Source organism: Dermacentor silvarum, chromosome 3 (genome assembly GCF_013339745.2).
Source record: "Dermacentor silvarum isolate Dsil-2018 chromosome 3, BIME_Dsil_1.4, whole genome shotgun sequence".
In the NCBI taxonomy this organism is placed as follows: Eukaryota; Metazoa; Arthropoda; class Arachnida; order Ixodida; family Ixodidae; genus Dermacentor; species Dermacentor silvarum.
This window is the reverse complement of record NC_051156.1, coordinates 170,680,291-170,693,910: the sequence shown is the minus strand read 5'-3', so window position 1 is coordinate 170,693,910 and position 13,620 is coordinate 170,680,291. Positions and strand designations below refer to the sequence as shown.

General features: G+C 46.9%; 1 protein-coding gene across 1 annotated transcript in view; it reads right to left on the bottom strand.

Moving 5' to 3' along the window:
* Positions 1-13,610, bottom strand: part of LOC119446084 (protein HIRA-like) — a 48,136-nt gene extending 34,526 nt beyond the window's left edge. The window contains 8 exon segments of the mRNA XM_049663880.1: positions 3,352-3,519; positions 6,334-6,411; positions 6,497-6,579; positions 9,170-9,265; positions 10,376-10,470; positions 11,457-11,658; positions 12,481-12,543; positions 13,453-13,610. Coding sequence (XP_049519837.1) covers positions 3,352-3,519; positions 6,334-6,411; positions 6,497-6,579; positions 9,170-9,265; positions 10,376-10,470; positions 11,457-11,658; positions 12,481-12,543; positions 13,453-13,489 — 822 coding nt within the window. The 5' untranslated portion in view covers positions 13,490-13,610.
* Positions 13,611-13,620: the final 10 nt, after the last annotated feature.

Sequence of the window (13,620 nt, the reverse complement as noted above, 5' to 3'; positions counted from 1 at the left end):
AAAACTGCCTTCAAAGAGTTTGTATGCTTTATCATACAATGCAGATGTATTGTGGCAAAGTTCACCTTGAAAAACCATGCAGCAAAGCTGAATTTCAGAAATCAGCCACCATTGTGCAACACATATTAGACTCTTGCCCATTTTTCTTCCTATAAAATGGTGTTCCTTGAATTTGTTCTTTGTTTAGGAGCTGTAACGTAAGTTCTACATAAGGTTTTTACTTTGGACACATAGAATGTGGACGCACATTTGATTTGGGGCTGTGTTAGAGGGCAAATACTGCCAAATGAATCAGTAGTGTGTTTAGGAGTCTCTTCTGTATCTTGTTTAATTCGACCCGCTGAATGATTCGATCAATATCATCGGTTCCATCAGAGTCGAATTAACGGAAGTTGAGTGTACGATATCACTTATTCGTAGCAGATGCCAATATCACAGTGGCTGCCAAAGGTGCAAATCATGCTAAATAGAATAATTGCATCCGAAAGAACCAGGAAACACAGATGCCCACACTCCATAAGCAGAGTAATGTGTACAATCACTTGCATTGTTGTCTCAAATCCAGGCAGCCTGCATACAATGTTGTATCAGGTGCACTAATTAAGAGGAATATATTAAATAGAGGAGACTACACGCAAGAAGTTCCAAGTCCTCGAAGTCCCAGGGTCCTCGACTCCATCAGTTTAAAAAGGCGTATGTTTTCACTTGCTCTGCAGACTGTTACGGCTTCCCTTCGAGACAAATATTCGTGTCATGCGACTAAAAATGATGCCAAGTGCTTCAGACTATTGCTCAGACTCCTAAGATATTTCAGATGCTTCAAAACGACGAAAGCCCCTCATTTCCAGTGGCGAACATTAATGATCTTGTTTAAGTAAATAGGTGTCTGTGTGTGCATTTGTTATTCCTCAGTGCGAAAAATTAAAATTAAATTATGGGGTTTTACGTGCCAAAACCACGATCTGATTATGAGGCACGCCGTAGCGAGGACTCCGGAATAATTTGGACCACCCGGGGTTCTTTAACGTGCACTTATATCTAAGTACACGGGTGTTTTCGCATTTCGCCCACATCGCAATGTAGCCACCGTGGCCGGGATTCGATCCCGCAACCTCATGCTTAGCAGCCCAACACCATAGCCACTGAGCCACCACTACAGGTCCCCCCACTACGAAACATTACCCCTTTCCTTCTACCATGTGCTCCTTGTGTGAGAGAGAATGTTTAATACAGGAAGGCATCAGCGTGGTGGCTAAAGAGCTGACGTGCCCAGACAGCGCATCGACTGAGCATCGACAGCGCATAAGGCCAACGATTAGCTCCCTCTCCTGGGCGACAGTGTTCCCAGGAAGCTGTAAAAGCAGCGAGCCTCGCTGGCACAATATCGTTCGCCTTTCGTACACAAGCCGTTTGTTGAGCTGACTGCTCGTTACATAACAATGTAAATAAACATCTTGTGTCTGTTCAACGTTGCCTTTTCACTGCCTGGGCCCTCTCTGCAGATCTGCCTGGTCAAGCTCCAGGCCACTGAACCAGGAGCACTAGAATTGAGGAGCCATTGCAAGAGTACAGCTCCTGTTAGACTTGACCAAAGCACGCCTTGAGTTCCTATCGATATGCCCTAATAATAGAAATGAGTTTTGATCTTTCAGTGCAGCTGAATGTAAGTGCTAGCTTAAGCCATTATCTCTTCTCTTTAAATACAGTAAAACATCATTCATACCTTTTGGAAAAAAAAAATGCGAGAAAAGACATGCCAATCAGGAAGATATACGATCTAAAATCACTAAAGAATTTGGTAGGCTCAACTGTAGCTGACATCTACGTAATATGAAGCATTGCAGCTGTTTTGCGGCTTCAGCAAGTTTATGGTGGCACCCCTCGAATTCAGACAGGGTCAGCAGCTTCCTTAGGTGGCGAATTTCGGCGGGAAGTTCTGACGCGCACAGTTGGCGAGAATCGTTACGGCACGAGACACTGACACGCCTAGAGCTCGTAGGGCCGGAGCAACCAGAGACGCATGTTGCCGTTTTCCAAGTGCATAGTGTTTTAAAAAAGACATGCATGGGAAACCGAAGCAGAGCTTCCTTAGGTGGCGAATTTCGGCGGGAAGTTCTGACGCACACACTCGGCGAGAAGCGTTGTGGCACGAGACACTGACACGCCTCAAGCTCATAGGGCCGTAGCAACCAGAGCCGCATGTTGCCATTTTCCAAGTGCGTAGTGTTTTAAAAAAGACAGGCATGGGAAACCGAAGCAGAAGTTGAGCAGATGGACGACGGCAGAATACGATGCATCCAGAGCGAAACATGACACTCACTTCAAGAAACCGCCTGCAGCAGGTAATGGCGCCGCATTTCGGTTATCGCCTATTAAAAGCGTGCAGTCCACTTCCAATGGCACATGTACTGTGAAACAGATAGGTCAACATGCTTATCGCAATAGGGTTAGCAGTGACAGCTGTCAATGTGACATGTGACGATTCACGAGGAGATATGCCAGTACCAGAAGAGAAATTGAGTGCGCACTGGCATTTACACATTTCACGTGCGGCAAAGCTGCTGTGGTGGGCACCTACTGCTCTCGATCGTGCATGTCTCACACCTTTTCTTGTTTACGTGGTATCTAGCAGCTGGAAAACATTACACAATCACAGTTTAGCGATGTACTTAATGTTGGTGCCGAAAGATTGTGTATTCCGGGAACAGATTAACCAGTATAAAAGAAGTGTGACTGTATTGGGTCATTTTTCGTGTTCTCGATGGCGGACATCAGCGCCAGGAAATCATACGAAATGGAATCAAATCAACGTGGTTCTAATGGGGCCGTATTCTGAAACGTTCCACTTCGGCGATATTTCGCCTAGGCGAGAGCCGCGTTCAATAAGTCAATTGGCTGCTTACCCATGACGTCGGCATGCACTACCAACATGCGCTCTCGAACGCTTCGCAAAACACACGAGAGGGCGCACCGTGTGAGTGCAGAGCGCCTCGGGTGAGTTGTTTTCGAATGTATCGGCCGCAGTAAGACACAGGCATGTTCATTTATTCAATACACGTCGGGAGCACCCACTGACACCATGATGTCAAAGTGACGTACACCGGAACTACTAGGTGGCACGACTTCTTTTCCGGTTTTGCTCAACCAGCCAATCCGCGCGCGCCTGAAAGTGAAAAAAGAAATTTCGCCCAAATGGAACGTTTCAGAATACGGCCCCTGTAGTACCCACCAATGCGTGTCGTACAGGCGGGAAGTTTAGGCCACAAAAAACGTGTTACGGATGTTTGGGTAAAGTAGTACTGACATGCTGCCATAAACCTCAAAGCCAGTCAAGCAGCCACCGTAACTCACCACGCATGTTACAGCTTTACGGTGACCCACAAAGTCCTTGTTAGTGCGCCAGGTGTCACGCTCAACAATCTGGGCTGTGGGGCCAGCGTTGTTCATGGCATGTGCAGAGACGAGGTACTGGCCGTCGGGAGACCAGTTTAGGCGTAAGATGTGGGTGGTGCCTCCGCACTACAACAGATATGCATTGATGCATTTAACACACAATACACTGAAGCAGAAAGAGGATCTTGAGCTTGTTTAGAAAACTATAAAGAAAGCAATTCAACTAAAAAATACTTCAATTTGTGAGCAAATATTACAAAAAACCATGCTGAAGCCTACACAGATACAGGACACCAAGCACAAACTATCAAATATGAGTTCATAGTTTCCACTGGGTGTCTAGTGTCTGTGCAGGTTTCAGTGTGATTTTTCTTAATTCTTGCAGACAAATTTAGGTATGCTTAACGAACTGGCCGGCTGTTGCATTTCCCTATGAGATCATGCAATAATTAATATATTCCCAAACATGGTTTCTCTGCACAAAGAGGAGGAATTCACATTTCCCTCAAAAGGTTCCTTGCATTTCTGCTTACAAGTGAATTTTTTTCATATGCCCATTGTCACATATACAGTAAAATCTCGGTGATACGAATCTCGCGGGGTCACGTGAAATATTCGTATCACCCGAAATTCATATCGTGAAAACTACACAATATCAAGAAAATTTAATTTATTTTTACCAGAAAAGATTTCTAATAGTGGAACCCCATTGATACCTTTCGCGCTGCTGCGTTTTCCCGGCTGCTACGTCGCATTTTCGCGGTCCCGACCTAAATCTCATTGACTTCCATGTATAGTCGAATCTCGATGAGTCGAACTTGAAGGGGCCCAAAAATTTGTTCGAATTAAAAGATGGACTTATTTTTGAGATATTTGTGCACCATAGCACAACGTACGAACGGTGCGATTCGTGAAATATCGCGGCGCGCAAGCACATATCGAGCGAGGGCCACGAAACTGCCCGCATCGGCCAACGCTCGTATCGCGATAACGGCAGAAAACGAAACTTCAGGGAGCAGGCGGTGCAGGCACGTCGTGATAGAGAGTAGAGTGTACTAGACAATTATAGTACACTCTAATAGAGAGATTGTGGTTGTGAAGAGGAAGAGGCGACATGGCGACGGGCGCGCACGGGGACCGTCGCAGGTGAGGGAGGAGGGCGGCAGGGAAGCGGATTTGGCCTCGGCAATTCTGTCGCTTCGGTGGCTCCCCTCGCCCTCCTTCTCAATACCCTCGTAGCCCCTCACCTTCGACTGTGTCCGTGCGCGTCCGTCGCTCCTGGCAGCCTGGCGCCAGCTTAGCCCGCTCCCTGAAATTTCGTTTTCTGCCGTTGAAGCGAGCGTTGGCCGGACTGGGCCTCCGCCGTTGCTTCCCTCTGCGCTGCAGCCGCAGCGTTGGCAGAGACGTCGGCACGTGCACGCGTGTTCCGGCGCCACGCAGAAACGGCGACCTTGCCGTGACGCCGTGGTTCTTTTCTTTTTTTCTACGTGCGGCCGTGAGGGGTTTCACCTAAGCTTTTGCTGTCGGAGCAATGCCCGTCGGAGGGGCATCCACGTGATCTGGCGAGTGCTGAGAGCATTGTCTGTGCGCGGTATGTTCTAATTAACCATCGCAAATGCTTTCGCGTTCGAATTACCGGGCGTTCCCCGTGATACTTCGCCAATCTATAATGTTCCTGCATGTTACGTTGCGTTTTAATGTGGCGGTCACGTAAATTTAGCGGTGCAGCCAGCTTGTACATTGCAACAAGCGACCGGCATGTTTGCAGATACGACGCACCCGCGTGGGTGCCGTATCCTGAAAGCGATCTGCGACGTGCACGAAGTGCGTGCCCGCACGGACCTTATCATCAAAATGATCTGCGATGTTGACAAAGTGCGCCTAGTGCCAGTAGCTTCGTATGTGCTATGCCTTCGACATTTAGTTCGCGTTGAAGCGAGAGACAATGCAAATGTCTATTCGCTCACTGCTGCTGCTGCGCTTCCGTTGCTTCACCTTTCGGGCGAAACTGCGACTTTTCTTTTTCTCTCTTTTTTTCGCGGTCCCTTGAAAACCGTATCAACGGGACGTTTTCTTTGTGCCCAAATCGTCAACGATCGCTTTCTGAAAGGCGTATAAGTGCGCGCACGTGATCTTGGGAATGTTTTAGCACGCCACTGAACGCCTGAGCACATCGAGTGCAGGGAGCGTTTTGACCATCGGGGCTGCGCCTGGGTCGTCGTGGTAGCAGCGGTCCTCGTCTACTTTCTCGCTAAGCATCGGCTAGGCTGTGATGTGGTCCGGTCCGCTCGACGTGGGGACCAATGAGAGATTGCGCAGCCGCGTGACGTAGTCGGTTGCTTGGCGACTATGGATCCCGCCCAGATCCCGCTGTGCCGGCTTGTCTGTGCTGGTCGCCCCCCTGGCTCAGCCGCCGCCGCTGTTGCTCACGCGTTCGTATGATCCGCAGCGGCGCGGCAACACGTTCGGAACAGCCGATTTTTTTCATATTGTTAGCAATGTATTTCGGCCGGGAAATGTTACGAATTCGTATCACACCGAAATTCATACCAGCCGGGTTCGTATCACCGGGGTTTTACTGTAGTTTAAAAGGGGTGAGAGGGAATTATTGGCTGGTAATGGCAAGGTTTCTATAAGATTGCCGTATGGTTAAATCAAAACGAAGTTGAGGAACCACAGCACAAGAAAGAAACAAGTACAGTAAACAGAGTAAACTTTGCAAATGGTTCTGAACCATATTGTCAATAAATACTATTTAATACAAAGCCTACTAATGAGTTACTTAGACATAAATCTGGTTTTATGCATTAAAAGGGAAGACATAGCTTCGGCCCACAGCAGGCAGAGATGCCTCGCACTCGAAGGGTTCATGTTCTGCATCATGGCCATCTTGTCGCAACTGGCAAGTGCAAATAGCACAGCAGCACAAATCATGCCCACCTCCAAGAATGGCTCTGTGATGACGCACTCCTGCTGCCAGTCGTGAGTCCGCCATACCCGTAAGCTCTTGTCGTCAGACTGGAACAAGTGCAAACAGTTGTGCAATCAGAATGATGAACAGCGGAAGCGTAAAAAAGCGAGAAGCGCCAAACTCAAACCTCACCTGAGACGCAATGTACTTTCCAACTGGATCCCATGAGACACCTTTTACGAGGCCAGTGTGCCCTTTTAAAACAGCCAGGATTTCTGCAAAAGACCAAATGTATAAGAGGAGATGTTACTGAAGTTGCCTCACACGTAAACTTCACCTCTTCAAATTTCAACTTAAAAAGTGAAATTGTGCTACTTGCCACAAGTGATTTGTAATTATTCTCTCTCAAAAAAAAGATAAGAAAAAGAAAACAGGCAGCAACAAGAACACTACACATAAAAGAAGGACCTTCCCAAACCCATGTTCAAAAATCGCAGATCGATTAAACACAGATTCCTAACTGTCTAAGCTTAAAGAAGAAACAAATCAGACAGTCATAAAAATGCAACCACATAACAGTGGAGCCCTGGAATAGAGGCCCCAACCAGCTGTGCCTTCTTTTATTTATTTATTTTCAATAAAGTTTTTACTCACTCAATCACTATCACAGTGACAGATCTTGTAAAACGTAACGAAGGCATTTTCTTGTTCAAGCTAATAAATACTCATATTTTACAATCTCCTATTCCAAAATCTTCTATAACAAACAGAACCTCGTCCACATGTTCCCGAAAAAAGAAATAGACATGAGAAAAACGTACTATAACTGAAAAAGTGTAAAATCCAAAGTGACTAAAAAATGTGATAGTCAACTGTAGTTGATTATCATGAATGTAGTCAACTGTAGCTGACATCTACGTAACATGAAGTTACGTAGATGTCATAACAAACGAGACACATAACACACTGAGACGCCGATGCGCGCCGAGCTGGTGCGGCTTGAGCGGCCCGAGAGGCGCTCAGCAAGCTTATGTTTGCGCACCTTGAATTCAGCTTGGGTTAGCAGATTTATTGTTCATGTGGAATCTAGTGGTCGGAAAACTAATTAAACGGTCGCAGTTTGGCGATGTACTCAACACTGGAGCCAAAAGATTTGTGTTTTCCGGGAATCTATTACAGTATGGAGCACTTATAACGTAACCGCTTATAGTGCAGGACCAGATATAATACGGTCTTTTCAGACTCCCGTTAATTTTCCCATAGCACTCTATGTATACGCGTATCGCTTATAGAGCAGTTGCGGGACAAGAAATACCGGTTACAGTGCGGCTGCCTGGAAGTTCGGCAGTCAACCTAGACGGCAAACGCTCTCCTCAAGCCACAAATACCGCATTGACTCGAATCTAACGCGCCCTTTTTTCCGATAAAACAGGTCCAAAAATTGTGTGCGCGTTAGAATCGAGTACGACTCTAAATCTCCGTTAACATATAGCCGTCGGTATTTCAAAATGGCCGCTTCGCACGCGCGTCGAGCCTAGCTACTCTGGAGCCTAGCTACCATAGTTTCCTCCATGTGCTGCAGTACACGTGCTTAGGCAATAATCTACCGTCTGTCTTAACGTTCTCAGCATCTGCTTTATCAGCGTGAAGTACCGAGTTCATCATGATGCCACATTTAAAAGGAAAGTGATCATGTGTGCGGAGATGGACAAAAATCTGGCCGCATCGCGGGCGTCCGGAGAATCCGAAACTTGCGTTCAGGGCTGGCGCAAACAGAAGGAGAGAATTTTCGCCAGCAAAGCAATGCGGAGCAGTTTCAGTGGACCGAAGCAGGACGTAATCTGCGACGATCTACTTCAGCGATACGATAGCCTTGGCCCTATCTTGAAAGCAATCTGCGACGGAGAAAGTCCGCCGCGCGCCATGTTTTCGCCGCTTATAGGTCGCGTTGAAGCAAGAGGCACGATAGCACGAAGGTCAATTCGCTCACCGCGCTCCTGTCACTAGAGCGTTTTGACAGTTCGTTTCCACGGTCAACGAGCGAGATGTGTTCATGTTTGCTTGTGTGCGCGTGACACCGTACTTGTTAATTTATTTAGTAAGCAAATACGGAACCTACAGCATGGTGACAGCGACGGCAGAAATGCACCTGGAGTGTCAATTATTGCAATAAAATTGTTGTTTTCGTTATAGTGCGGTACCGCTTATAGTGTGGATATTCGTGACTCCGGCGACTTACGTTATAAGCGGTCTACACTGTACCTGGTAACAAGGTGCACAAAAAATTCCAGAACATACCGATCATTCACTTGGCAGTATCTTCCCGATTCCCGAACCAAATGCGTGCCTGCTTTTCATGTGTACAAAGTAAAAAATTAGTGTAGAAATGACAATAAAGCTCCTAAACAAAGTAGAAATCTAACACGCACCCGATATTTCAGCAAGAAAAATGGGCAAGGGTCTTTCTTCTCTTACTTTCACATCTCAGTATGACCAAATGCTGTTCTTGCAATGTCGTGTAAATGGCTAGGGCCCATAAACAAAGAGAGAGAGACTGTACTGCACAACTTTGCTTCAATTCTGCCAGCGCAGCATGGCATCTTCCGCTATGATCCAGTGCACAGACAGATGACCATTAAACTTTACTTTGGCATATGTTTTGCACAATAACAAGCTGTTTTCTAAGGTCAGCTTCGCCGCAATACAGCTGTGTTATGCCACAAAGCATAGATGCAATCAGTGCACGTCTGCAACAGTGCACTAGGTTGTTTCCAGTGAAATTGCACTAGGTTTACAAATACTGATGCCGCAACGAGTTTGAAAGCTGCCATATCAAAGAAAATGAGACAGCAAGCTGCGTCCTACCCTGCCATCTCTTGGCGTTCCAGATGACCACAGTGTTGTCGACACTGCACGACGCAAGCCAGGAGTCGAATGGAGACCAGGCCAGATCCAGGACATCTGCGAATGACATTGTAACAGTGCTTTATTGTGATAGCATTTATATGAACATTCAAGGTTGAGTTTCCGCCGTAGTGCTGCCACAGTATCCACGGTACATGCACGGCCTTCCCGTGGAGGCTTAGAAGGTCTCCAGAGATTGAAGAGGTGTGCAGTGCATTTCGCTGCACAAACAACGAAGCTAAATGGACGCATTGTCATGCTCGGCTCTATCAATTACGCAATGCATCCAGGGCAGTTTTCTCCCTCCCCTTGCTGGCATGGGTGTTGTATGCACAAACACTAGTGTTCATGATGAGCAGTTGGTGTGCATACAGTAGTCCGAGCGGAATGAACACTAAACTTCAAGCTACAAAGGCCGACTGCCTTCCTTCGGTCTCATCTCATGCACCATGGCCGTGTGATGCCTGCAATACTGCTGGCGGCAGTTCTCATGCCAGCGTTGCGAGACATCTAAAAGCTGAGAGAGTGCTGTTTTGAGCTGCACAGCGTCAGTTAGGTTGCATTCTATGCCGCACCAACATGTCACCCCCATGTATTGTTAGAACACCGTACGAGGAACTTGAGTTCAATGCTATATCTTGCCATCACTTCAAGCCCCAGTTTACTGAAGATCCCCAGAATGATAGTCGGCCTGGTGCAACGAATGACGCCAGATAAAGGAAACACAGCATTAGACCATAAGCTGATAAACCTCAAGGTGAGCTGCAGTTTCAGACTCACTTTGACATCTCGGTACGACCAAATGCTGTTCTTGCAATGTCATGGCTAGGGTCCATAAACAAAGAGAGAGACTGTACTGCACAACTTCGCTTCAATTCTGCCAGCACAGCATGGCATCTTCCGCTATGATCCAGTGCACAGACAGATGACCATTAAGCTTTTCTTTGGCCATATTTGGATCAGTGAAATTCGAACACAATTGAAGCACTAACTCAATGACCAGCCGTTGTTCTTGCAACATGTTGTAAATAGTGAGCAGGGATGGGACTGCCCAAAGGCATTCAGAGCAATTTTTGGAGCAAGTAAAATTTCGTTTTGGAGAAGTTTGGAGCAGACAAAATTGCATTTTGGAGCAACTTAGAGCAGAGTAAGTTAGTAGAAGCTTACCTCCAGAATGGCCCCTTAGTGTGCTGACACACTTCCAGTGCTCCACGTTGGTCTTGCCTCCCCCACCAAACATACCAGAGGAGCTCATGCCGTACCTAGGAGGCGGAAATGGGAGTTACATTAGCAACAAGCATCCAAATGAACCAATGCGCCATGGAGGTCAGTAGTAACTACCTTAGGGATGAAGGCATTCACTGAAGAGTAGTCAGCAAAGGAGGAGTCACACCAGTTTGCAACGCTGCCTTCCCATGCTATTTTCTCACCTCTCAATATTTAGGATGCAACAATGAAAACAAGCCCTTTCTTACACTGAAGAAGATTGCAGTCACATCAATGAGGGCTGAATGTAGGTAACATAATGCATGCTACAGAGAAATGCCTAAAGGAAAGCATTGTTTTCAAATGCTTTCTGAAAGAAACTGCCCTAAACAGTCAGTCAAAAAAGAAAAAATTTACCGACAATTACGATACTCCCTAATGTGAAATTTGAGCGCAGCTCTATGCATGTTTTCTGTTCACAATATATTGGCTGGCGCAGACAATCAGTCTCATGAGGCATGTTAATCATGTGGCATGGCTCGCTAATCTGGAGATTGTGAGAGCCAGCACGTGGGTGACGTGCGGGCGCGTTTCACAGCAGCCACTGCGGCCGACGCACGCTACTCTGGCATCATCTCTTAGCCATCATTGCCAAAGTATTGGCTCCTGTACTGTGTGCTCTTTCTGGGCTGCATTCGAGATCAATATTGGGTATTGGAAAAGTATACCTTACAGGTTGTAATTGAATTTGACATAAACAGTCATGCTTTCCATTAAGAAAATAGCATGGAATCTTCCACAACATTAAAATGTAATGCTAAACCATCATTCAAGCAGTCTCTTGTGTCAACATTTGAGTAGCCTGGAGTGCAGGTTCCTGTGGTGATCTTCATTCAATTATGGCTGTTGTCCCAACTATTTTGAGGAGTTCAGTAGCTACATCGTGAATATTGTTTGGCAGCACTACCCAACAGGGAGAGAAGTTACAATTATAGCACCAGATGATGAAAAGAAACAATCAATGAGTGAAAAAGAGCCTTACCGTCCTATCATCCATATCATGATAACCTTGTCATCACCACCAGAGGCGAGGTGACGACCATCTGAGGACCACCGGACGCAGTTGACGCATGCCAAATGGTTGTCCATCTGACACAGCAGCTTCGGTACCGAATCGCTGAGCTCCTCTTCCTCCCTTGCCACAGGAGCCATGTTCCATACGCAGATCTGGCCACAGTCCGAGCCTGTTTGCCCATTGGTACAAGAACAAAAAAAAAAGAGTAAGTTCCTTTCTGGTCATGTTCTTGTATTGACCAGCACCAGAAAGTGCCTCGTTTTTGCGTAACTGCTATTTATGCGATCAAAAAAAGGGGACGGAGGCACAGAAATACTACACTAGTTTCCAAAATAAAGTAACTGAAACCTTTAAATATCTGTTCCTTTTGTTTTTCTTTTGAACACTGGTACGACTTTTGAGACTCAATTGAATGTTCAACATGCAACTCTTTGGCAGGTAAAACAACACGCCTAAAAATGGAGGCCACGACATCACTGGCCCTTTGAGCCACCTGTAGTACAGCAAAAACATGGCTTCTGGTGGTACATTCGACTGCTCATTTTCAAGCACTCTAGAGCATTCTCGCGGTGCAGTTTACATTCAGCTAATCAAAATGGAGCACTAAGAACAGATTAACCTGGTTTATTTAGAGCGCCGTGCTCCAACTCGAAGCACTGTGAGGCGCTCTCGCCTTCATGCTGGAAGCGCGACTGAGATCCGGCAGAAACTTGATCACATGGCTACTCCCATTACTCTGGGAGCACTTAGCATGCTCGGCATCACTGCAAACCGAGTTGGAGCGCGGTAGGAACCAGTCGAATATACCATGAGATTATTCTGTACGGAACAGTGGGAGGGGTGTTGCAATGTGGACACCACCTATAATGATGCACTGAAGAAACTACACCAGCTGCAACCGTGAGTTGTGCAGGTGACTACACAGTATGGCATACCCAAAACTACCTGTCTCCCTTTGACGCGAAGCTCTAACACGGTTTTCAGCACTCACCTTGACCGCCGGTAGCGAATCTGGACCCATCAGGATGGATGTCCACAGAAAATATTGGGTGACCTGGAAATTCAGCATCCATATTAGCATCGCGCACACGATCGGGACGCATATCCGGCACAGCGAAACGCTCGAAGTGACCGGCACACAAAAACTCCAGCAAAATCCAAAAGCCATGTCGGAAAACTTGTGAAGTTATTGGGCTTTACGTCCCTAAGCCGCCCTGTGGTCTACGAGGGACGCCGTAGTAGAGGACCCCGGATTAACTTTGACCACATGAAGTTTTCTAACACGTTGACTTAAGAGAATTACACTACCTTTCTGCCATTGCTACTCGTGAAAGACGTTTGTATGAGCTTTTGAAGTAACCAAGCAAAACACGGAACATCGCCGCTTCCGGATGAAGGACGGCGCCGTCGAGTTGTAACGTAAACGGCGCAACTATGTCTTATCTTTGAGAGTTAAACGTCCTCTATGCTTGTATGCTGTAACACGAAGATATCTACGCCGCTTAGACTCGTTTTTCTAAATGTCGCGCCGTTGGCGACACCGCGGCTCGCTCGCTAACACGTTGTAAACAACAACTAATGTGTCCGCGACATCTCCAATTTATGCCCACTGCGCTGAAATCTCGTGAATTTCGTGTTCCCTCAGTTTCCCACAGCAGTCTCAGAGAACTGCACTTGCGAGCACTGAGGGATCAAACGAAGTCGCGATCGGTCTAGAAGACGCGGTACACCCGTATCCGTAATCACCGGAGCTCTGCAGCAGGATATCGGAGTACCGTCCTATCGTCCACCGTTTTTCCCTTAAGCAGCACTGACCACAACAATAGGTTTAAGTATCGCGCACGAAGAAACCGCTATACACCGATTTTTCCCTTTGTGTCATGCCAATACGAGACCGGCGAGCTTTGCCCATTGATAAACACGCAAATGTAAGCCTAACATTGCTCCTCTACCGCAAACGTACCGTCATGGGTCACCCAGCTTGGCTTTAGCAACTTCATCGTGGTTGCTCCTGCTTCACCACGCTGAAATCTGAGGACCGGGCGAGGCCGAAGTCACTCGCCGTAGCAACATTTGTCACATGCCGAGTCGTCCTCCTTCGGCGTCTGTGCTCGCTTCCATGGTTATGAAT